The 26,331-nt window shown below is 37.1% G+C and overlaps 1 protein-coding gene across 3 annotated transcripts in view; it reads right to left on the bottom strand.

Annotated features, from left to right (window-relative positions):
* Positions 1 to 799: 799 nt before the first annotated feature.
* The window catches only part of HMGCR (3-hydroxy-3-methylglutaryl-CoA reductase), a 26,128-nt gene continuing 596 nt past the window's right edge, over positions 800 to 26,331 (bottom strand). The window contains exons 2-21 of one of the 3 annotated variants that reach the window (XM_014549851.1): positions 24,477 to 24,554; positions 21,371 to 21,558; positions 20,343 to 20,454; positions 19,966 to 20,053; positions 18,850 to 18,934; positions 17,796 to 17,901; positions 11,370 to 11,476; positions 11,144 to 11,260; positions 10,578 to 10,738; positions 10,216 to 10,463; positions 9,923 to 10,101; positions 8,729 to 8,923; positions 7,700 to 7,858; positions 7,396 to 7,553; positions 6,562 to 6,667; positions 4,648 to 4,818; positions 4,212 to 4,352; positions 3,972 to 4,130; positions 3,430 to 3,584; positions 800 to 3,034 (exon numbers count right to left, since the gene is read on the bottom strand). In XM_014549851.1, coding sequence (XP_014405337.1) covers positions 2,980 to 3,034; positions 3,430 to 3,584; positions 3,972 to 4,130; positions 4,212 to 4,352; positions 4,648 to 4,818; positions 6,562 to 6,667; positions 7,396 to 7,553; positions 7,700 to 7,858; positions 8,729 to 8,923; positions 9,923 to 10,101; positions 10,216 to 10,463; positions 10,578 to 10,738; positions 11,144 to 11,260; positions 11,370 to 11,476; positions 17,796 to 17,901; positions 18,850 to 18,934; positions 19,966 to 20,053; positions 20,343 to 20,454; positions 21,371 to 21,535 — 2,667 coding nt within the window. In that variant the 5' untranslated portion in view covers positions 21,536 to 21,558; positions 24,477 to 24,554 and the 3' untranslated portion in view covers positions 800 to 2,979. The remainder of the gene's footprint in view (positions 3,035 to 3,429; positions 3,585 to 3,971; positions 4,131 to 4,211; positions 4,353 to 4,647; positions 4,819 to 6,561; positions 6,668 to 7,395; positions 7,554 to 7,699; positions 7,859 to 8,728; positions 8,924 to 9,922; positions 10,102 to 10,215; positions 10,464 to 10,577; positions 10,739 to 11,143; positions 11,261 to 11,369; positions 11,477 to 17,795; positions 17,902 to 18,849; positions 18,935 to 19,965; positions 20,054 to 20,342; positions 20,455 to 21,370; positions 21,559 to 24,476; positions 24,555 to 26,331) is intronic. The other 2 variants (XM_005858043.2, XM_014549854.1) reach the window with 2 other exon arrangements.

The raw sequence follows: 26,331 nt of genomic DNA, 5'->3' as shown, positions 1-26,331 counted from the left end.
TTCAGGAGGACAAGAAAACTAATGGGAGTGTGGGAAGCATGTTCCATTACAGTGGGGGGGAAATAGGAATGTTACAACATAACATCTGGTTTTCACTGTACAGGTTATCCATTATCTTTGCTGTGGAAAGTTTATTAATAAATTAGTCTTGGCCAGAATAGTTAGGGAAGCATTGGTCTTGAAAAATGTTTTCTGTAGCTAATTTACTGCTTGTTTCACCTTCTATACAGTGGATTTGTATTGCTGTTTTGCAGCTCTGCATCCTCATTTGAGTTCAGACCTTTGAACAGTGTGAATGTTTCCTTTTGATTTCTCTATCCTTTCCTAAGATGAGAAAAAGTCCTGTCCTGCCACATGCAATCACTGCTCATGAAATCACCCCCACAGAAAGGGGATGAAAATCCTTCACTGTTGCCTATCTAACTTGCTCCAATCTGGGAGGGGAATTGGGGAGTAGAGGGGGGGACTGGCTCTACAAGTGATCACATGTCATCTGGGAAGAAAAATTCAAACTGATTCTCTATTATATGGGCTTTTTTGTTCTTAGAGGCTCACACATACTTTTAACCTCTTAACTACAGCAGAAGTGTAGTCAATTGAAAATAAATGGGAATCAGTTTTTAAAGAGGCCAACGCTATACTCTCCAATTCAGCTGATAACAGCTTAAAAGCACACCTGCAATGGCTATTTGGTTTTGGCTGCCCAATCTTTATGCCCTCTTCCTCTCAACTAACCCTCACACCCCAATATCCAAAAGTGGTTGAGTTGAAATGATAAATCTCAACTAATCCAATTCTCTAAGTATAAGGAAGATAATTTTAATATACATGCAACAGCAGCCCGCCATTAACGCTGCAGAGTTGGAGAATACAATGGAGAACAATGAATGGTCATGACACCTAGCGTGAAATAGGTTACCACCCTGGCCAGACTTTACAAGCTTCCAGGCCTCAGGCTGAGGGTTAATCCAAACAAAAAAGGTTACTGCTTACACAGTATTAACTTCCTTTTCATAATTTACTGGAACTGGAAAAAAGTATAACAAAATGTATACAATGTAGTAATTGTACAAAACATTAATTTAGCAAGACAATATTGGTTATAGTCACCAAAATGAAGACGCAACGTATTTTTCACTGCCACGTCTATGAAAAGGTCAGAAGCAATTTCAAGTTTACAGACAACTTCCACAACACTGCAGACACAATCATTCAGAGGCTCTCCGTGTTGCCACGGCATTGCTGGAATGTTTCTCAGAGTCCATCTTCTACACAAGCCATCAGCTCTCCAAGACCAACACTTGAAGCATTAGGTGTAATACAAAATAAAGAGTTCTTTATTACTTATACAAAACTTGTACATTAAAAAAATGAAGATCCCACAGCTCTGCTGACCCCCTGAGAAAGCTAAGAGCTTTTATGGGTCCATCCAAGAGCCCTGGATGAAGTCACCAACCTCCTGGCCACAGGAACACAGCACTTTCCAGGGCCATTCACACGGCACCTTCCCTTCACTGGCTCTGAAACCTGACTTCCCCTTGCATTAGGCTCCACAAGCATGCCAGGGTTTCCTGGCAACATTAAAGAACACTATTGTCTCTGGCCTAAGCTTAGAGTGTTTTATCAGTATACAAGTTGATTTTTATTTATTTATTGAACACTTTCAATAAATTCCTAGCATGAGGTTCTATTACAACATATGGAGATTTTATACAATTCTTTACAAGAAACTAGATTTTCAGCTAAATAAATTTTTCTTTTAAGAAATTAAAGTTGATGAATGAAATCGTATTTTTCTTTCAAACTTATTTTCCACTCTCTGAGTTTTGAGAGGGGTCACAGAGTTGTATGTTGTTAAACAGAGTCATCTTTATCTAAGCCAGCGATTTTTAACTGGTGTGCTACAAGAATTTTTAAAACATGCAGTACCGGACTATTTAGTCAGGGGCACTGACCTCTTTTCCCTTAGATTGCCAAATAAAATATTGACAATAGCCAATACAATAACAGCCGTCTCATGTGAACAAATCATAATTATACCTTTTTTTGGGTCAGATCTGCAAGAGAAGTATTTTTTGGTGTGTCATTGAATTTTAGCAATTAGTTTATGTGTGCCATGAAATGAAAAAGGTTGAAAATCACTAGTCTAAGCAAAATTAAGAGCTCTGGTATCTTTAATAAAGAGCACAAAATTCTGTTTCTTAAAGCCTTATGTTCAAAGATATGTTATAGCCAATCTAGACAAACATTTACATTTCGACAAGAGATCTCTCTGAGCAAATAGCCTGCAGAGGTATAAATGCAGTGATTTGTTTTCTTGATTGAGAACTATTTAGCACTGCTTAGCACATGATTCTGTAGTTGGGGAATAAGAGTAATATTCCCTTGAAGAAAGCAGGTCATCTTCTGAAGAATCATGTTGGCTACCCCAAAAGAAATCAAAATAGACCAGCACCAAATGAAGTATTAGTTTACAAAAAATAAACTTAGCTCTTATTTCTTAAAGTTCTACAACCCAGGCTTAATAAATTAACTATGAAATCAGTTTTGTCAGCTACAGTGTAATTTAAAAACCCATTTTCAACCCTTGGTGGTGGGGGGTTTTGGGGGGGAAGGGCCAATCTCACACCATGAACTCCATGAATTTCATCAAAAGAAAACACTTTTTTCCAGCGTGTGCTCTCTTTCAGAAGTGAGCTGCTGATGACCATCTGTGACGCTTTCAAGCATAATATCCATGTAGAGATCTTTCCAAAGAACACAGCATGGAAAGCACTAAGCTGTCTTCAGAGCTGAGGAAGCTGCATGGGAAGGACCTCAGACCTTTCTGAAAGAGCCAAACACCAAGCAGCCGTCTCACCGATCACATCTATTCATCCTCAACAAGACACTGCATTGAGCTTTTTAATTCACAGATTTTATGTTAGTCCATTAGAACCCAACACCCGTATTTCAGTTCAGAACCGTCAGGCTATTTATTCAAGCGGCCTGCTTGGTGCAAGTTCCTTGGAGGTCCTGTAAATTTATCTTTGACCTATGGGAAAAAAGACAAAGAGATATACAAAATATCAAGAATGCAGAATTTTAAGTTAGAAATATTGTAGCTGAGTACTAGGTTTTCATTATTTATTTATTTATTTTTAAATCCTCATCTGAGAATATGTTTATTGATTTTAGAGAGAGGGGAGGGGAGAGGGAAAGAAAGAGAGAAACATCGATCGGTTGCCTCCTGACCAGGGATTGAACCCACATTTGGGAATGTGCCCTGACCAGGAATTGAACCCATGACCCTTCAGTGCACAGGACGATGCTCCAACTAACTGAGCCACTAATGATGTTCCAACTAACTAGCCATGGCTGAATACCAGGTTTTTCTAATGCATATTTTGAGTACAAGGAAAACATGTTAAATAAATCTTTAAGTCTTACCTGTTGTGAATCATGTGACTTTTGACAAGATGTCCTGCTGCCAATGCTGCCATCAGTGATAATTCCCCAGCCATTACTGTACCACACACGATTCTGGCAAGCTGCCGGGCATTTTCCCCGGGATTGTCTTTGCATGCTCCTTGAACACCTAGCATCTGCAGTCAGAGAGAGAGAAACAGCAGGACTCACCCTTCAAGTCATGGCAACAATTTCCTACTCAATCAACTAAATAAGGGCAACTACAATGGCAGCAGAATCGAACTAGACTCCACTAAACTTCCAAGATTTACAATGTATACACCATAGTTAACATACATCCACGGCCTGGCTGGCAGTGTACTTACTCAGAGTACATGAACATTTATTTGCCTCTTAATCTACTTTCTCTATTTAAGCATATGCCTGAACATATACGTACTTGGACTAGGCTGCTGGAAAACAAAAGAATGAAAAGACCAACTAAAGTATAGAGGTGAGTCATATGCAGTGTCAGGTAGAAACACAGAATCTCAGTGAGAATTAGACTTGAGGTCACTTCATACCTGCAAACAGGCTTGCTGTGGGAGCAGATTGGTCCCACCACCCACAGTTCCTATTTCTATAGATGGCATGGTACAACTGATATACAAATCTTCATTTGTGGGACCACTTGCTTCCATTAAAGTAATGCAGTTTGAACTACCAACATTCTGTGCTGCATCCTGGGGGGGGGGAAAAAGGAAAAATATAAACTTCTCTCACTGAGAACAAAAGAGAAAAGCAGTGGCGGCTGGAGCCCTCACCTGCCCACAGGCAATGTAGATGGCAGTGACAATGTTGGCCGCATGGGCATTGTACCCTCCGATGCTCCCGGCCATGGCGGAGCCCACCAGATTCTTATTAATATTGACGTCAATCATAGCTTCCGTAGTAGTCTTTAACACCTAGAAAACAGAGTTGTGCACATTTTACATCTCCCCCAGAAGATTCAGGGGTGTGTCCCCCATATCTATCTTTCTGTGCCTCCAGAAAACAAGGAAGTTTAGATGGGGCCCCATTCAAGCCCTGTTCTCAATAAAAAGAGTAACAGCTCCTGTGAATGCCATGGACAGATGGGCAAGATATGATAAAACAGTCATCTTTAATGAAAACGTACCCCCATATATTAAACTTAGAATGTTACCATTCCTTTCTCCAATTTTTATATAAAACTAATAGAACATTTATCCAATCACTCACTTCTCTGACAACCTTGGCTGGAATGACAGCTTCACAAACAACAGACTTTCCTCTCCCCTCTATCCAGTTTATAGCAGCAGGTTTCTTGTCAGTACAATAGTTACCACTAACTGCCAGGACCTGCATTTCAGGGAAATACTCATGGAGTTTCGAAAGTGCTTTCTCTGTACCCTATTAACAATAACAAAACAAACAAACAAAGAAATATTACATTAAAGTGCACAGTTACTTACAGATCAGAGGCTTTATTTGTATCTGGTACTAATACTAAGTACAGTAACTATAATAATCTTAACTTCTAATACAATAACTATAAAGAAACTGAGCACAAAAGTAATTTCTCAATCAGCTATAGATTCCTAATGGTTCTTTCTAGGTATGAAAACAAACTTCTTTGTAGTGACTGATAATTAGAATGTAGATGAGAATATTAAAAAATACTCAATGAAAATATAATACTCATATTCATATCACTGGGGAGGAAGTTACCCAACCCATGATCAATGTTTAATAAATTCCTTCTTATGGTTGTTAAATTGTTACTAAAAGCCCAGTTTACTAAACCTGGAAGGAGAGGTCAGACATTAAATCTTGCTGTAAATGGAAAGTTGATGGAATTTATATTATATGAAATATAAATAAGACTTCTAATGATTTCCAATTAAGTGAAATTAATGCAGTTAACTCACACCTCAATAACCTAAAACATACTTGTGGGAAATTAAAAAAATGGTTTTTAATTGTGCTAAAATACATATAACACAGAATTTACCACCGTAACTAATTTCAAGTTTACAGTTTAATCGTTTTAAGTATATCCAATTGTTGTACAACCAATCTCCAGAACTCTTTTTATCTTACCCATTAAATAACTCCCATTCCCCTTTCTCCTCAGCCCTTGGCAATCGCCATCCTACTTTCCATCTTTATGAATTTACCAGTCTACCTCCTACATGGGAAGCATACAGACTTATTTTCTGTAACCGGAGCATTTCAATTAGCAAGGGAACTTCACAGTTCATGCATACCTAGCACGTCAGAATTTCCTTTCTCCTTAGGGTAAATAAGATTCCATTGCATATGTACACCACATTTAGTTTATGCATTCATCCATCAATGGAGACTTGGGCTGCTTCAACCCTTTTGCCATTGTGAATAATGCTGCCATAAACCAGGGTGTACAATTATCTCTTTGAGACCTTCCTTTGAATTCTTTTGAATATATACCCAGAAGTGGAATTGCTAGATCATAGTAATTATATTTTTAATTGTTTTAGGAACCTCTGTATACTGTTTATTGGCAATTTTTAAAGGGTATGCATTTAGTCACTGTCCATTCTCTTTCCAAATAGTACTTACAAACAAGTAAACCAAAAAATAAATTTTACTAACTTAACTAACTTTAACATGTTACATTTGTGTCTGGTAAATAACAAATACCAGTAGAATAAAATGTAAGCCATACACAAGCTTCTTATAGGAGATAATTAAAATAAATGGACTATGTACATGAGCTTGGCCTCTTAAACACAAGACTTAAAGTCTCCAGAAGAGGTCAACTTTCAAGGTTTATAAGACAAAGTTTTAAAGTGCTAACTCCTAGACTGCCCATGCCCTCTAAATAGACCCAGAATGTGTATAATGCCAAATCTAAATTAAATATATCAAATACAAACAAACACCACCAATCAATAAATGTCTGATTTACATAATGAGTTACATGAATCAGTATTTACTTTTCAATAAAAATCTGTCAATCAATTAACTCTTTGAGTAAGTAGCACATGTATGTGGTATAATATTCAAAGTATAGGAGGGCATTACATAGACAGCGAGGCTGGCCCCACTTCTGTCTCTGAGCTCCCCTTTGCTGGGACACTCCTGCAAGTTCTGTTCTAGTCGACCCATGCTCACCTTTGAAATCATGTTCATCCCCATGGCATCACCTGACCTGGACTGGAAACGAATGTAAAGGTTACGCCCAGCCACACTCATATGAAGTTTCTGTAGACGTGCAAACCTGTCAACAAAAGAAGCAAGTTTTTTTTTAAGAAGTTGGAAGTTATCTTAAAAATCTAGTTTTGTTGGTTCATTTTATTTGTAAGAGAAACCCCATGGAGATTACTTATTAATGGATTTTCTTCTTTAAACATTATATTAGAATACTACTATCAACTCTCTCATTCTTATATGCTGCAAGAAGGGAGGGCTATAGACAATCGTTTCATCATAGATAAACTTTAAAAGTCCAAACAAAAACAAACATATAAGCTTGAACTATAGCAAGGTTATCATTTGTACTGTTTATGCTTCATTATAAATTTAATTTTCTGTATTCAAAGAAAATCTACTATACAAATATTTACTTCTATCCTGCTTCCAAAATCATGTTCTCAGGCAATTTTGCCTACTTGCAAGGCTAAGTCAAAGCTCTTGTAGGGCAAATAATAGTCTGATCGAAGTGAGCGTTATAAAATCAACACACAAACTTACCAGCTCACACTATAGTTTTCTAAGTTACCTCTACAGAGGTATTCATTAGGATTAACATTCTGATCCCCTACCCCAAACCAAGCATTAATATTATTAATGTTGAATGAATGAATTTAAGGTAGATATTTTAGATCATTTTAAGCTGGCAATATGCTAACAATTACGTTTAGTGATCAAAGAAGATGGCACTGCTTCTGAAATGAACATAAATGCGCGCACACACACACACACACACACACACACACACACACACACCTGCTGGTGCTGTCGAATGCTTCCTTCATCACTGTGAACCCTTCCGGTGTCTCAAGCCAGGCCTTCACTTCTGCAGAGTCAGTAGCACGGGGCAGACGCACCACTGGGCCACGCGTCATCCCATCTGCAAGGATGCGGCTGCTGGCACCCCCACCAAGCTATGCAGAGTATGTTACAGAAGCACATGTTAATTCTGAAAACACTTCTGCTTATCCCAAAAGGTGTCCCTTATTGTCCCCAATCTCTTCCCATCACCTGCCTAGAGTGTAGCCTAAAACAGGCAAATATATAAATGCCAACTCACGCCTATTGCTCTGCAGCCTCTATTAGTGCTGGCCACAAGACAACCTTCTGTTGTTGCCATTGGAACCTGAAATTCTTTTCCATCCAAGCACAAGGGTCCCGCCACTCCAACAGGGATGGGCATATATCCAATAACATTCTCACAACAAGCTCCCATCACCTAAAAGGTAAAGTCAGACACCTAGTGAAAATCTGTATTGCAAATATAACACTCTTGTCATTAATAACTTTCTTCACTTAACCCTTTAGTGTAATTTTCAACAAAATTTTATTTACTCTTTAAAAAGTCTTTAAGAGCCCTAGCCAGTTTGGCTCACTGGATAGAGCATCGGCCTGGGGACTGAAGAGTCCCAGGTTCGATTCTGGTTGTGGGCATGCACCTTGGTTGCAGGCACATCCCCAGTGGGAGGTGTGCAGGAGGCAGCTGATCGATGCTTCTCTCTGATCGATGTTTCTAACTCTCTATCCCTCTCCCTTCCTCTCTGTAAAAAAATCAATAAAATATATTTAAAAAGAAAATCTCAGCTCTGATTTAATAAATAAATAAATAAATAAATAGTCTTTAAGATACTAAAATATTTGAGTAATGACTATAAAACAGGAAGAATATTTTTAATTTCTATGACCTATATCATAAGCAGAATACAAAATTACAGTAAAATTACTAAAAAAGGAAAATATTTTATAAAAACTATGTAAATATAAAAGACCAGTCAAGAACAAAATTAGCCCTAGCTGGTTTGGCCCAGTGGATAGAGCGTCAGTCTGTGGACTGCTGGGTTCCAGGTTCGATTCTGGTCAAGGGCACAAGCCTGGGTTGCGGGCCTGGTACCCAGTAGCAGACTGCAAGAGGCAGCCAATGATTCTCTCTCATCATTGATGTTTCTCTCTTTCCCTCTCCCTTCCTCTCTGAAATCAATAAAGATATATATATATATATATATATGAACAAAACTAAAAAGCTAAAGACTAAAGCTATAAAACTAAAAAGTTACAAAGCAAACCTTCTCAAATCAAGAAAGTAACATACCAAGGAGTAATTATAGTCCCTGTAAGGTAGATACTGGAGAGAAGAAGGCTCTGGAAGTTTTTTGGAAAGCAACTGTCGGCGAATAGATACACCTCGTTCATGGTTTTCCATCAGAGTTTCCAATTTGTAAGCTGGGATATGCTTAGCATTGACTAACTGGATGATCTCAGCATCACTAAGGAATTTTGCACCTTTCTAAAGAAATGAAAAAATAAAAACAGGAGGGAGTTGAGGGAGAGTGATGACAAAAGACTGAAGAACTGCACTTCATATTATTCATACTAAATAAACCATTTAATGCAAATAATACTCTCAATAGAACTAACACAAGAGGAGAACCTAAAGGACTATGGAATTCTAAAGATAATTTAGGAACAAATAGGATTATCAAAATGAAAGACAATTCTCCATAAAAATGTGACAATTAAACAAATGTAAGACCAAAACACTAAATTTAGCAAGGAAGGTCCACAGGGAAAATATCCATAATTTAAAAATTCTGACACTTACCCTATAGGTTTTGCTAACCCTAAATACAGGAAGAGAGCTGAGATATTGATATGCATGTTAATAGGAATGGGAAAGGAAAGTGGTAAAGAAAACAAACATAACTCTATTCTCACTCATTCGTACATAAATTAATGAACCAGATGAAGCAGGTATGTCTAGAACACAATATCCCACTAAAGCATGAGTGGACTCATATGATCATGTAGGTGGGAACCGTGTTAAAATCTCAGAAAGGAAAATAAACTTCCTCATGAGCAACAAGCTTACTTTAAAAACAAAAAGTTTTCTTCTATTTTTGAGGCTCATTTCTATGTTAAACCTTTTCTAGGCCTCACCACACATATGAGAATACAATAGTCACAGCAGTAATAAAGTAGAAAGACTGCTGACTCTTAGGCCAGTAAATCTTGAACCCGTGAACCCAATTTTACCATTTCCTAGGTGTATTACTTTGGGGAATACTTAAACCTCCTGGAGCCTCAGCTTGCTCATCAAAAAAATGGGGATAATTCCACTAATCTCACAGGCTGTGGGGCATAAATAAGATCAATACCTGCAAACCATGCAACGAGTGCCTAGAACTTAGTAGGTACTTAGTCGCTATAACTTCCTTCCTTCCTTTACTAAAAAAACTCCTTTTCTTAAGGCAAATATCAAGCTTTGAGTTTATTTTATTTTCCTCACCTCTGCATTCCCAAGTATCTGTAGACATTCTTCATTAGGCCGAGGCTCCTTAGGAAGTTCGATTTCAGGTTCCTGTGTCCTTAGTTCCGGTGAAGTATTGAGCAAGGAGGAATTACCAACCACAAATGTAGCTCTGTGTGAGGTGTCAGTTTCCGCCAGTAAGGGTTTTATAACCTCAACTGTTCAAGAGATCAAAAGAAAATTCACTACACCGAACCTAAGTTTTAAAACTGACTCAACTTCTTGACAAATCAGCATTTTAAGAATAGAAAATGAAGAGACTAAGAAATTACCATTTTTTTCTTTGTTTATCCTTGTCTCCTCCTGCACTGCATGGCATTTCTGGTTATTTCTGACCACTATAGGGTCACGTCTACAGCAATCACCTGGCACTTTCTTTTGGGTCACTACAGGAGATGTGATGGGGTTTTTCAATGAAAGTGTAGATTCTGTCTCTGCTTGTTCAAAGAAGATATACTTGACAGCCAGAAGGAGAGCTAAACTTAGGGTAATAACTTGTTCAATATCCATGCTGATCATTCTAAATAAAAGAAAGCAAATTAAATTACTCAAAAATATAAAGGCATAACCTAAACTTTCAGAAGCATAGAGTACCAAGATTAATATACAACAAAGTAGGTCTCAGGGAACTTACTTAGAGAGATAAAATTGCCAGAGGGAAACACTTGGTTCAATTCTCTTGGACACATTTTCATCCAATCCTAAAGAAACTTTAGAATTTTCTGCCGTACTGTTTTGAGGAGAAGGATCAGCTATCCAGCGACTGTGAGCATGAACAAGAACCAAGCCTAGAGACTGAAATAAAGTTTTTAAAAAATTATGTATCTTCTATATATCAATAAAACCTAAGCTTCTCATCCTTAGCAATTGAATAACAAGATATACTATCTTTCTTGGCCTCCCCGTACAGGAATGAAAAGCCCCAAGCTTGCTACATGACTAAAGTATTGGCCTCACTGAACTACTGAACACATTCCGAAGAACAGGTTTTCAGTGAGAGATAAGTGGGGAAACTTGAAAAATCTGTTTAGGGGAGAGACACTAAGAAAGACCAGGAGCCTCTGAGAAACAAGTTAAGAAAAGGGAAGAGGAAAATCAGAGAAAGCCAAAAATTATAGGATGACAAAAGAAAAATAAAACTGAAAAGCAGAGTATGACATTGGAACAGAAGATAGTGAAGGAAGAAAGCGATGTAATTACCATGATCATCTTAACCCTCTGAGTAACAGGATTCGGTTTATTTTCTTCTTCTTCTAAAACTCGGGCAAAATGGCTGAGCTGCCAAATTGGACGACCCTCGCGGCTTTCCCGAGAAAGCTACAAAGTAAGTCAGTGTTACATTAGAAGGTATTAATTTTATTTAGATGAAGTGATACAATGAGAAGTATTACTCGTCTATTAATGTTGTAGTAAGAACTGCAGTTACCTCTAAAACCAAGGAAACGCAAGCTGGAAAGAAAGTCATGAACACGAAGTAGTTGGCAAGAACTGACATGCAGCCAAAGCAGCACATAATTTCAAGTTGACGTACCCCTGGAAAGAGAAAAATTAAATGTATAATTAATGAAGTATGTGCATTTCTGATGCTGTATACATCACAAGGACTCTTCCCATAGTTAGACAAATATATGAAAATGTTAGTATGTTATCTCCTTGTCATCTACTGGAAAAAGAATTAGGAACTCAGAGGTGATGCCAGGCCTGAGAGCACAGAGGAATTAACTGTCTTCTCCCATGTCCCCAAAATCACAACGCCAGGCATTATGGGAGCATTTAATATACAGTTGAAATCTCCTTTTTAAAAATACTGTTTTGAAATAAGGATATCTAATGGAGCAAACCCTTCAGTTTTATATTACTGATCCAATTCTACTTGTTAACATAAAAGCAATTTACCTGTGGACCAAAGACTTTTGTTTTTTTAAATATATTTTATTGATTTTCTACAGAGAGGAAGGGAGAAGGATAGAGAGTTAAAAACATCGATGAGAGAGAAACATCGATCAGCTGCCTCCTACATACCTCCTACTGGGGATGTGCCTGCAACCAAGGTACATGCCCACGACCAGAATCGAACCTGGGACTCTTCAGTCCGAAGGCTGACGCTCTATCCACTGAGCCAAACCGGTTAGGGCCCAAAGACTTTTTTTAAATGTAAAACATGCTGCTGCCAGTTAAGTGATTCCTGATATAGTATCATAATAAATATATTTTTTTCATAGTAAGTATTTTATGTGTACTACTGAACTCTCATTTCAATCTAGCCTCTGTAGTACCTATTGATGTTCTTATAATTTTGGTTAATTTTATTGCTCTGTTTGAAAAATGATATGATGCCAAAAGGTAACTCAAAATGTTTAAGATATTATTTAGTAATCTTCTCAAATAGAAGGTAACAAAATTATAGAGCTGGAAAAGATTTTATATAATCAAATCCCTACTCCCTCACTTTTCAAATACAAAACATCACTCATTTAAATATAAAAATGTTTTAAAATATAAATTTAAAAATTCCCTTTTCCTACAAAAATTGCCGACAAATATAATACAAAAACCTCAGTTTTATTTTATTTTCTGAATTGCAATAAATCATGACTAAATAATAAAACAAGAGCATATATTGTATTTAAAAAAAATCTATAGCAATTACTCCCAAATATGGAAATTAAAGAGAATACAAAATGGCAATAACAAAAGGATTATGAATAACCTATGTTTTAAATAACAGTCAAATTTAATCTTTCCAAACCCAAGACCATGAAAACTATACTTAACCAATGCTTTTTACATATTGGCGATCTCCTATTTCCCTCTGTACAACAGTAACTACTGCTGTTGCCATAGGTTCTCCAGGCATTGCTACCATACAAAGAGCACTTATCTATATATTCCAGAAAGCAAAGACTTTTTCCTTTTTAATGGCTTTCTAAAGGGTTATTTCCTAACCCTACAGATTAATGTGTTAAACCTGTCCTTTTCCTTATTATTATTTTTTTTCCTTTAGCCAAATCTCTGATTATTATACCATATTTGTATAGCTGTAAATGTCTCCTGACTGACTTCTCCAACTATAAATCTAATCACTTCTTTTGTCCACTTCTCTGACCTATTGTGACAAAACTCACAACCGTACTTGCCACATTAGTTTCCACTGCTTTCCATATAAGTTTCAAATGATTAATCCTTGGTTTCATGGCCTACTACTAGCTCCTGGCTGATCCTCTTCATCTTTTTATATACTTTTGCTTGAATAAAATCAAAGGTATGTTTTCACCTAATCAAAAACATTTTTCTTGATTGTGGTGGTGGTTAAATGACTATATTTTTGTCAAAAACTCAGAACTTTAACCAAAAAAATTTTAAAGAAGGTACATTTTTTAAAAATAACCTCTTTGCAAAATAAAATTTGTTGAATGACAGATTAGATAACTGAACAAAATTGACCCTTCAGAAAGTTTTAAGAAACATTGTATTTTTAGAATAAAATGAGGAAGATTAAAAATGGCGGCGGAGTAGGAGGATGCTACACAGACATGCTCCCAGGAACAAGCTGGAATTACAACTGAAATATGGAAAGGCTTCCTGAATAATCAATGGAAAACTCACAGGAGAGAACCCTGATACCCAAGGACCGAAGGTGGCGACTGCATAGAGCCTGTTAGGAGGGATGGAGGCGCGAAAGGGCTGGCTGGGCACCCACAGATGGCAACTGAAGTCTCACAGAGATATCTCAGCCGTGGGGGGTGCCACTGAGAACTCCGGGATCTAATCCTGAAGCTGGGCTCCCCAGCAGAAAGCACCAAACTGAGGAGGGTACCAACATAACATGTAGCTGTGAAAAGCAGTGGGGTGCTGTCTGCCAGGGAGTGGCAACAAAGTTCAGGCACCCTCCTAAAGGACCAACACACAAAAATTCCCTGTGGAGCCATCCACCTTGTGCTCTGGCAGAGGGAGGGTGAAGTGGACTGGAGCTGTGAGAGCAGAACCCAGGACTGGGGAGTCGGGTTAGAGCTCAGAAGGCAGACACTGGGCTGGGTCATTCCCTCACACAGCGGAGAACACCTTTCCCACATAGACATCTGCCTTGAGGCCACTTAAGAGATTAAAATAACAATTAGCCTCCAGGCAGAAGCAACTGCCCCAACCCGGTTGGAAAAAACTCTCACCACACCTGAGGACAATTGCCTAGGGGCAAATCAAGTCAAATCCTATTAGTCTGTAGACAGAGGCGGTCTCTGGAGGCTTTGAGTCTTTTAAGGGTCCCAGGTTCGATTCCGGTCAAGGGCATGTACCTTGGTTGCGGGCACATCCCTAGTGGGGAGTGTGCAGGAGGCAGCTGATCGATGTTTCTGACTCTCTATCCCTCTCCCTTCCTCTCTGTAAAAAATCAATAAAATATATTTTTTTAAAAATCCCATTAATCTGTAGACAGAGGCTGTCTCTGAAGGCTTTGAGTCTTAGCCTGATCCAATTAGTCAGAAACAGCCTTTAACACTGTTCTGCACTAGAGATTGAGAGGTATAGAGGATCTACCTAAAACAGGCACAAACCCAAGCAGACAACCAAAATAAGGAAACAAAGAAACAACCTCCAAGTGAAAGAACTAGCGAATTCTCCAGAAGAGATAAATGAAGCAGAGATAAGAAATTTATCTGAAACAGAGTTCAGAGTAATAATGTTAAAAATGCTCAACAGTATGAAAAAAGATATAGTAACTATGAAAAAAGAACAGTTTGAGATAAAGAATGACATTGCACAAATAAAGAACACACTGGAAGGAATACACAGATTAGGGGAAGCTGAGGATCAAAGTTGGAAGACAGAGTTGAAAATATCACTTAATTAGAGAACCAAAAAGAAAAAAAAAACAATTAAATAACCGTAGGACAGCTTAAGGGAGCTGTGGGACAATGTGAAATGTAACAATAATAGAATAGCAGGTGTGCCAGAAGAGGCAGAAAGGGAGAAAGGAATAGAGAAGGTGTTTGAAGAAATAACGGCAGAAAACTTCCCTACCCAGGTAAAGGAAAAAGTCACACAAGTTCAGGAGGAACAGAGAACCCCAAAAGAGAAGAACCCAAACAGGCCCACGCCCAGACACATCATAATTAAAATGCCAAAAATTAAAGACAAAGAGAGACTCTTAAAGGCAGCAAGAGAAAAGAAAACTGTTACCTACAAAGGAGTTCCCATAAGGCTGACACCTGATTTCTCATCAGAAACTCTACAGGCCAGAAGGGAATGGCATGAAGTACTCAAGGTAAAGGAAAGCTAGGATCTGAAACCAAGATTACTATATCCAGCAAGGCTATCATTCAAAATAGACGGTCAAATAAAGAGCTTCCTAGACAAAAAAAGGCTAAAGGAGTTCACCACGACCAAGCCAGCATTACAAGAAATGCTAAAGGGATTGCTGAGAAGAAACAAAGAGAGAAACCTAGCCATACAGAATTAAAATGGCTATAAATAAGTATCTCTCAATAATAACCCTAAATGTAAATGGATCAAATGCTCCAATCAAAAGGTGTAGGGTAGCTGGATGGATACAAAAACATGACCCAACTATATGCTGCCTACAAGAGACCCATCTCAAAACAACAGACACACACAGGATGAAGATGAAGGGATGGAAAAAAGTTTTCCATCAAATGGAAAAGAAAAAAAGAAAGCTGGAGTAGCAATACATCTGACAAAACAGACTTTAAAAGCTGACAAAATAGACTTTAAAAGCATCATGCTAAGCGAAATAACCCAGACGGAGAAAGATAAATATCACTCATTTGTGGAATATAATGAACAACAATGAACTGATAAACAAAAATAGAGCCAAAGGGGAAAAAATATTCTAGAATATAATAGAATCCTGTTATTTGCAGATTTTTAATATTTCCTACAACTTTTGTGATATCATACTATGTTAGTAAAGTTTTGGTAATATTATTATACTTAAAATCCTTTTATTCTTGAAATTTTGATGTTTATTGCATGTAATATTATATGTAAGATCATTTTTCTTAAATAATTAGTGTTTATTGCATGTAACATCATATTTAAAATCGTTTTTCTTGAGATATTAATGTTTATTGCATATAACATTATTATGTTTAAGATCGTTTTTCTTGACATATTAAGGTTTATTGCAGGTAACATTATATTTAAGATCGTTTTTCTTGAAATAAAAAACTAAAAAAAGGAAACATAACATCGATGAGAGAGATCGATCAGCTGCCTCCTGCACGCCCCACAGTGGGGATGTGCCCACAACCAAGGTACATGCCCTTGACCGGAATCGAACCTGGGACCCTTGAGTCCGCAGGCCAACGCTCTATCCATTGAGCCAAACCGGTTCGGCAAAACATTATATTTTTTATACACTACCTAGTAAAGAGACCTCAACTAATAACAACAACTAACTATTCTTAATTAATTTAGCCCTAGCTGGTTTGGCTCACTGGATAGAGCGTGGGACTGCCGGCTGAAGGGTCCCAGGTTCGATTCTGGTCAAGGGCATGTACGTTGGTTGCAGGCACATCCCCAGTAGGGGGTGTGCAGGAGGCAGCTGATCGATGCTTCTCTCTCATCGATGTTTCTAACTCTCTATCCCTCTCCCTTCCTCTCTGTAAAAAATCAATAAAATATATTTAAAAAAAAAAAAAAAACTTAATTTGCTCTGGCTGGTGTGGCACGATGGTTGGAGCCTCAGACTGTACACCGAAGGATCACGGGGTCAATTTCTGGTCAAGTGCTTGTACCTGGGTTTCTCCCTAGCTTCGGTCGGAGTGTGTGAGGCAACAGATGGATGTGTCTCTCTCACATCAATGTCTCTCTCCTTTCTCTCTCTCTCTCTCCTCTCTCCCCTTTTCCCCTCCCTCCCCTCTCTTAAAAGCAATGGGAAAAAAATCCTCAGGTGAGGATTAACAAAAAACAACAACTTAGATCATTTATTTCTGAAAGAATGAAGCCCCTTATTAAGGGCACTAAGATATTAGAAAATGTACGGTAACAGGAGTTAACTACATCTGGCCTACATGAGAAAATTATTCAATGATTTAGAAAACCTCCACAACAGCACGATATATTCATTCTGGCAAAATTCCAAGCCAGACCATAATTTTTGTCCTTTATAACAGAGTCCTGTGTTTGATATTTAACATCTAATTCTCTCCTCTCCAACTAGATATACTACATACTGTCTGACTAAATCTTCTTACCATCCTATTAGGAGAATCTAACCTCTAACCAACTCCCAACTTAAAAAAATATATTTTTTAATTTGATTGATTTTAGAGGGACATGAAGGGAGAAAGAAACATCAATTTGTTGTTCCACTTGTTTATATATTCATTGGTTGCTTCTTCCATGTACCCTGACCGGAGATCAAACCCATAACACCTTGGCATACCAGGAAGACGCTCTAACCAACTGAGCTACCTGGCCAGGGCCGACAACTCCTGACTCTTATACTATCTCTACATGACAGTAATACATAAGGAACCAAGTCACTAATTTAGTATAGGCAACAGCAGGGTCTGGAAGGTGCTTTCCAGAAAAGCCTTCGTTTACAAACAAAGCAAAGAACAAAAGCACCACAGACAAAGTCATGGAAAGGAAGGTGCACTGAAAAAGAGGGCAAGAGTGAAAAATAAATCAGTAACCTGCTACTAAGTTTATATTAAAACTAACAGACAGAGAGGTCAAATATACCCACATACTCACACAATCAAAAATTTTAAGAGTGTTATCAGACTTTTAAAAGTCAGGATTTAATAATAACCCAATGCAATCTAAGATGTTCTTTTTCCCCTCTTTATTAAAAACTTACTTTGAACTATATTAAAAATTGCTTACAAACCTGACATGGTACCAACTCCAATCACAAGACATTCTACAAGAGCATCAAGGGTGAACGTAGGGCCTAAAATTGCCATTCCACGAGCAATATTTTCCCTTACTTCATCCTAAAACAAAGACCAAACACATCAATGAGGGTAAGGCCCAAAACAACTTAAAAAATGTTAGGGAGCATGCTAGGGCTTCCACTGAAATCTAACTTATTTGCAAAGAATAAAATATACAATATGATACAATAGGCATTCTAAATGCAAAGTATACTAATAGTACAGTGGACTAAAAACAAACAAAAAACATATATAGTGCCCTGCTTTCCCTTTCCACTGAATAAGATATTTCTTGCAAAGATTCCTGTGAAGTGGTGCATTAATCCTGCCATTTAAATCTCATATAATTAAATTTTACAACATTTTATATTTTGGCTACCATTGACAGAAGTTCTTAGTTGCAAAATTTTGGAGACCATGTTAGTATTATAAAATCTAAATCATATCCTTGGCTCAAAAGATCATAACTATTCCTCAAATTATAAAATCAAGGCAGAAATACATGCTTTTTTTTTTTTTTTTTTTTAGTACATGCTATTTTATACTCAGATACTCTAATGAAAGATTGTTAAAATGTTAGGTTCTTTAAAGTGACTAATGAACACCAAGAGAAAACTTTAGGTGGGAAATAATGCTAGTTTTCAAAAGAGTTAGAAATAAATCTACTGAGACTCTCTTCCATGGTCCTATCCTGTGTTTTATTAGGTACGTACTCTTACTTATCCAAAAATCCAAAATATAACTTTAATTTCTGAAACCTTCAAAAAGGAAAACGGGGAAGATTCCAAATTCCAGAAGCTATGGAATTATAATTGAGTTGTTAGCTAAATGGGAAAATTCCTAGGCCACTTAAGAAGACCAGTCTTAGGACTTGATAATTGAACTTACAATTGTAGGCAATTCCTAAATCTTAGACTATGAAGAAACTCTATTAACCCTTCTTATTAATGTAAACAAACTAAAAAAAAAAGGAATACTATTAACATCTGTGTCATAAATAATACTTACCTGTGAGTTGGAACTGAGAGCAAACTTTGCTAGTGCACTTGCTCTGGAAAGGTCAATCAGAAGTAGGAAAAAGGGCAAAGCTTCACTGGAAAAAAAAAAAAAAACAACACACAAGATAATGAGGTGCATTTAACAGAGGGAAAAATATGGCTTAAAAAATTCTTTCTAAAACAAAACTTTTCCCCCCTTACATTGTATGATCTTATGTGTACTTTTTTTGCAAAACAAAAAGTATATACCCTATATTCCTTTGACAAAGCTTAAACATTTTAGTTATTCAAAACATTTGTTAAAAGTGTAAATATATTTATTCAGAAATACCTTTTGCTAATTTTATACCAAACAGCATCTTTAGTAAACAATGTCGCCTTGATTTAGCATGGGGGGGGTGGGGGGAGAAGAATATAATTTTCTTTTCATTTATCATGACTTGTGGGAGGATAAACTAAACAACCATATTGGAGAGTAAATTTGCAAAACATAGCACTCAAAAGTACTTAAAATTTACACAGCCACTATCTCATTCCTAAGAATGTATCCTAAGAAAATGACCATGAATATAAACAAAAATTTAGCTTCAAAGACATTCAACAGTGTTTTTATTAATAAAAAAATTAAATAACCTAACAATCCAGCCATACAGGGTTAAGTAAATAAACTACAATGTATTTATACAGAGGAATACTAGACAGCCACTACAAATAATTTAGTTTAGTATTAAGGAAATGCAAAGATGTTGATAAACGATTTAGTAGGCATAAGTTATAAAGCAGTATATATAGATTAGAGGCCCGATGCATAAAATTCTTGCGAGGGGCTCAGCCCTCGCAGCCCCTGCTTCGTCCAGAAGGTCGTTGGGCTGTCTGGTCTAATTAGCATATTACACTTTTATTATTATAGATGATCTCAGAAGTTTTCTTTAAGTATTAAAAAAGTGGCAAAGGATATATACCAAAATGTTAACAAGTTTTAAAAATAGCTAAAAGATTGCATGAAAACTTTCCTTGTATTTTCTAAAACTTCTGAAAATTTATATTACAACTTTAAGTTCTTACTATATTTTGAAAAAATATAAAAATGTTTTGAAAAAAGTGTATTTATGCTTTAAATACTTACTTCAAGCCTGTCAACTCTTTATCTAAGAAATGGATGACAACTGTACTGAATACAAAACTTGAGAAAATTGTGAAGAGGCCAGCAATACCTAAAATGACAAAATTGAACAAACTGAAAAATTTCATCCTTTATTACACACATAAAAAAACATACAGACTTATCAATATTCTGAAAGAATTATTATTTTCTCCAAATTATTAAGGTCTTAAATACTAGAAAGTCTAACTCCCAATAAAAAGAAAGTAAATTATTAAATGCTTGCAGCACACATTAAGCAATACATACATTTCCATACACATGATTTGACCAGGTGTATTTCCACAGCAAGCAAAAAAATCTGATGGCACACAAGGAAGTTAAATGTATGAAATGATTACCCAAAATATATTTTGATCCAAGTTGACGTAAATTCTGAAACTGGAAGTAAATATACAGGATTGCTATGCATCGTGTTATTGTCAGAATTATAATGTCACTGCTCAAAACATCCTATTGGGAGAGACAAAAAAAAAAAAAAATCACAATAGCTATAGCTTTTAAAATAAGCACTCAAAAATAAGAATTTTTATTTTGTATGCATATTATGATAAAATATCATTCGTTTACATATTATGATAATATAAGTATAGGCACAGTACAAGTCAAATAAAAATATTAAATATGCGAATCAAAAATTAAATCTGCCCCAACTGGTTTGGCTCAGAGGATAGAGCGTAGGCTTGCGGACAGAAGGGTCCCAGGTTGTGGGCTGGATCACAAGTAGGTGGCATGCAGGAGGCAGCCAATCAATGATTCTCTTTCATCATTGTTTCTATCTTTCTCCCTCTCCTTTCTTCTCTGAAATCAATAAAAATATATTTTTAAAAAATTAAATCCAATTTTTACCGAAACCGGTTTGGCTCAGTGGATAGAGCGTCGGCCTGCGGACTGAAGGGTCCCAGGTTCGATTCCGGTCAAGGGCATGTACCTGGGTTGCGGGCACATCCCCAATGGGAGATGTGCAGGAGGCGGTTGATCGATGTTTCTCTCTCATTGATGTTTCTAACTCTCTATCTCTCTCTCTTCCTCTCTGTAAAAAATCAATAAAATATATTAAAAAAACAAAATTAAATCCAATTTTTAAACAATCCACTGTTTAAGCCAAACATTCATTGTTAGTCAGTTATAAAAGCTGTATTTCTCAAGTAGAGTCAATTACACCCATTTGTGTAGAGAAAGGCAAAAGAAGAGTGTGTCAAATACATTTTCATACTACATAAGTAAATGAAAATTTGAGGTTAAGTTCATAAATACTAAAATATTTTACTCAATTTTTTGATTATATGGTCTCTAAAAGAAGATAAGATACTCTTTAGAAGTTGAAAGTGTAATTTTCTTGAGCCAATATTGAATTAATTTCACAAACCTCTTCAAATTTTGGACACTCATAATTCCAACCACAGATCTTATCGTTGCCAGTAAACATGTTCATGGACATCATACAGATGGTCAGTGTCACTGTTCCCACTATGACTTCCCAGGGATGGGAGGCCACAAAGAGGCCATGCATTCGGAAAAGTCTTGACAACATTGTAGCTACAGAATACTTGGATCCTGAAAGGAATATCAAGTATGAATAATTAGGATACAGCTGACTATATTTTTAGGAAAAAAAATGTTATAAACCCTGCTATTGTATGCACAGTATCTTATACATTTGAATAACACTATTTGATAGTGCTCCTTATAATTTTGGAAAATAGTTATAAAAACCAAAATAAGATGACTGTTATTATTTCTTTACTCACAACACTTATATCCTCTATTATTCACTAGCAACTAACTTAAGAACAGCTATTTCTTATAATTGTATGAATTCAGGCATTTAAGGTCAAAACAAATAAATATCTCAGCCCTTGATATTATCTGAGCCAAGGAGAGCAATAAAGCAGAAAACAAAAGTGAGAAACAACTATTCATATTAATTTTCTAATTATCCTAATGTAAAATGCATATAAGCACACTCTTCATTCTCCACATTCTGGTTATGCAAAAGGTAAAAATACCAAAGAATCTACTCCTTGAGTGTCCTGTAAATGATCTTAGTTTAAAGCTCCTAAAGGAAGGGGCCCATTACACTTTAACATTCCATCCAATATATAGCATAATGTCACTAGCCAAATGATGTTTAGCTTCCTAATGTTGTCATTACCAGAGAAAAGTCTTTTCCCAAACCAAACTTTTATAGCTAATCAAAATGCTACATTACTGAAAGAAGAGGATGGCTGACCAAAGTATGTGTCTATAGCATTCAAAAATTCCCCACAGAACATATAGGTAATTTTGATCTACCACTACTATGATTAAACTTCCCCATGTTTGCTGGCTAAATAATAACAATTTTGATATTGTGATTTAAAAAACAAAAAACAAAAAACTAATACAGTCATTGAACTCTAATATAGGAACTTGCAAGTCTTACTTCTTACTCTAAAATTAATGCTTATGATACAGAATATTGACTACTCATAAAAATCCATTAAAATTAAGATTTAAAATGTAAGCTGATTGACACTAGCAAAAATTCAAATGAATCTCACATTTATGGTGATAACTAAGAAAATGATTCATTCATTGAAGACAGAAAATAAAAAGGCAAAAAATTAAGGTAAAGAAAGCATCCTATATAATAAAAGGGTAATATGCAATTGACCCTAACAACAGAACAACTGGGAATGACTGGTCACTATGACACACACTGACCACCAGGGGGCACTCAATGCAGGAGATGCCCCCTGGTGGTCAGTGCGCTCTCACAGGGGGAGCTTTGCTCAGCCACAAGCCAGGCTGATGGCTGCCAGCACAGCAGTGGTGGCGAGAGCCTCTCCCGCCTCCTCAGCAATGTTAAGGATGTCCGACTGCAGCTTAGGTCTGCTCCCCGCTGGCAAGTGGACATCCCCTGAGGGCTCCCGGGCTGCCAGAGGGATGTCTGTCTGCCAGCTTAGGCCCACTCCCCCGGGGAACAGTCCTAAGCCAGCAGGTGGACATCCCCCGAGGGGTCCCAGACTGCAAGAGGGCACAGGCCGGGCTAACGGACGCCCCCAAGTGCACAAATTTTTGTGCACTGGGCCTCTAGTTAATATAAAGGGACCAAATCTATCTAAAGAGAGCAAAGCAAACATCTCTCACTGCATTCCTCTATATTCTTTACATAGAAACCATATGTGGTTTTCTAAGTACAAGTCACTGGATCAATTAAATTAAGAAATCAATTTTGAGTCAGAAAAAAAAAACATTTTTAAAATAAAATAAAATAGAAAAAAATATAGCACTGGGAAAGAAATATAGTATGGGTAGGCATTACTACTCGAAACTTTCTGTTTCATGAAACTATACATACATGACTATGTACTGGCTTCTAACATTACATGTATTTTGTACTGTGGATCTCCATTTTAAAAAGCTGGCAGTCACTAAGATATATAAATGTGTCATGCATCTGCCTGTGTTTATTCATGTTTTTCAACCTTCTCCCCTGTGTCTTAATTCATTTTATCCTTAGCACTTGTACTCATACATAGCAGTTGCTCAACAAATATCTGCTTAATTAAAAATAAATTCTTAAACTGCAGTAGCATCTATTTTATTGACACATCTTGAAACAGACATAAAGATTACTTTTTTTAAGTCACTAAGATCTGAACATAATCCCCCACCATTCTCAGCCCCCAGTCAAAAGGCTGAATGCAGAGTATTCAGGGAATATATTACAGGGAGATGAGGTGGAGAATGAGGCTACAGTTTATATTCTATTGTGGAAATGAACAATAACATAAATACTTTCTATTAAATTAGCAGGGACCTGGCCTTAAGGTATTGGAGATTATTAATCATATCTTAGATTTGAACCCTACTTTATTACAACCAAAAGTCTCACAAGAGACTTAGTATTTCATGATGGTCTTCTATCACATAACTTATTTCTTATATTAAAAAACAAAACAAAAACACACCTGCAAAGCAATCTAAAAAATCAAGGGGAGTCAAAACCAGGTTAAAATGATTTGTAACACTTCCTCTCCCAAAACCCTTCAATTTCGGTTAATCCCTATCAAGTCAACATATCCTTCACTATTAAAAAGTTAATTCAGTTGAATTAAAATCTAAGCCACTAGCAAGAAGGGGCCCCAATTTGATCACAAATCAGTTTAGCATTATTAACCTATAATTATATATTCGGCACATTATATTTTCCCTCAAAAAGATTTCATGGTAGCACTGTCAATTCTGTGACATTTCTTTCCTGGATGTAAAGTCATCTTTGCAACATTCAGGAAAAGAATTACACATGATCCCTTAAACCATACCTAAACACAGAGAACCTGACCTATTTGGAAATACAAACTGAGTAATGGAATATACAAAGGTGTGTCAAAAGTAACCATAACTGTAAACTCATTTCTCATGAGCACCCTCCCCATTTCTCTGTGATTATGCAAAGCATTTAAATGCCATGGAATCCAATCTTACACCTTCATCAGCAGTTGCAAGTGGCACCAGCAGGCTACAGGTCGGCTCATGCAAATTCAATAGGCAGTATTTATGCCATGCTGCAATAAAAATAAAATTTACTTTAAACATCAAGTTAAACAGGCAATGTATGCCTTGCTTATTCGGACTGAAGTGTGATACAAACATTTCACAAGGTTTTTCAAAAGAATGGATAATTTAAATTCAATGGAATCCTCAAGCTCTACTCCAGTATGCTACCGAAACCACCTACCATGGCCAACTGCAGAAAAGGATGCTTTGGCATCCTCATTCCTTCCTCCCCCTCAGCACTCCACCTGTGCTACACATTCCAGTATTTGATTATACACTAGCTTACACTGCTCTCAAATTAATTGCTGTGTATGTTGCTTCTTTGAAGTTAAGTAGTACTGTGTCTTATTCTCAGCCATTTTTAGTTCCAACAGGATCTAGCATTCAACCTAGTATCCTAGGGAAAAAATAATTTCCTGCACTGGAAATCAGGAAGCATGGATTCTACACTCAATTCTAGTATATGCTACCTGCTTGTAAGTCACATCTTTTTATTCACTTATAAAGCTAGAGCTCCACAGTTTTGACAACGTATTAAGTGGAACTATATGAAACTGCTATTTTTGTAGGTAAAAAAGTCAAATTTCAAATATCAGCAATTTCATATGGATCAACCTAAAAGGATATTGATATGCAGGGTGGGTCAAAAGTAGGTTTACAGTTGTGAATCTGTGGAACAGAGCTTATTATTATATTTTTATTAATTATTGTGTTATTTTTCCATACGAACAACAGTAAACCTACTTTTGACCCATCCTGTATATCTGATTATCCGTGGACTATAAACTGGATCATACAAGAATAAAAAGAGCGCACACGTCCACACACACACTTTCTCTTGAAATGCTCGTGCCACACGCTGAGTTTTCATGATAATGGTGTAACCTTTGCGCAATTTTTTTTAAACCTTCATGTTACTAGTTCCCATTTCCCCTCACTGGCAAGCTTATCATAAATCTTGAAAAGACACTACAACCAAGCAGGTCCTTGAAGTCCAATCTATCCATCCCCAATGTACACTCCAGGCCTTTGCTAGATCACCTCTAAATCATACAGTGTCTTTCATTGCATGGAGTGAAAAACAAATTCACGAGCAAACAAAAAATACATTTTCTACATCGGAAGATGCTGACATTATGCACGACTATTTAGCATGGCCTGGAAGCAATGTTTCCTATAACTTTTCAGCACCAAACCTGAGAAGGCATGTCCTCAAGCCCTGGAATAGTTCAATCCACCATATAAGATGGAGTACACAGCAACCTTCTCCTACCGCAGAAATCTGACTGTTCGATATTTGAACCTCCAAGGTAGGTTTTTCCTAATTAAAGCCAAATATAATTCCGCAAAACCTAAAGGTTTGGACTAAAGGACATCGGCAATAAGGAGTCTACGCATACATACATACATACATACATACATACATAAAATAAGAATAAGAAAGAAAAGAAGAATCCTTTAAGTCCTTGGGTTCCGCATCTTCAACCCGTCTGTCCTGGCAATAAGCGAACACATCTCTGCAGACCCACAGTTTTTTCCCGGCCCGGAGTTGGCGCCGGGAAAATGAAGCCACATCACTGAGGAAGGTGCTGACGAACAGCACCGCCTGGGCGTGGGCGCCGGCACCGGATGGACCTTCCAGCGCGCACTCCGCGAGCTGCTGGCCGGGCCGCCCCCCATCCCCCAGCATTTCTCGAATCGAGGGGCCTCCCACGTCACCCTCCGGGCACCCTTTCATCTCAATGATCGAGACGGCGCAGCCAGCACCGCCTAGATCGAGCAGGA

Source organism: Myotis brandtii, unplaced genomic scaffold (assembly GCF_000412655.1).
Source record: "Myotis brandtii unplaced genomic scaffold, ASM41265v1 scaffold115, whole genome shotgun sequence".
Classification (NCBI taxonomy): domain Eukaryota; kingdom Metazoa; phylum Chordata; class Mammalia; order Chiroptera; family Vespertilionidae; genus Myotis; species Myotis brandtii.
Note: the sequence above shows the minus strand (reverse complement) of the source record. Positions and strands in the feature narration are given on the sequence as shown.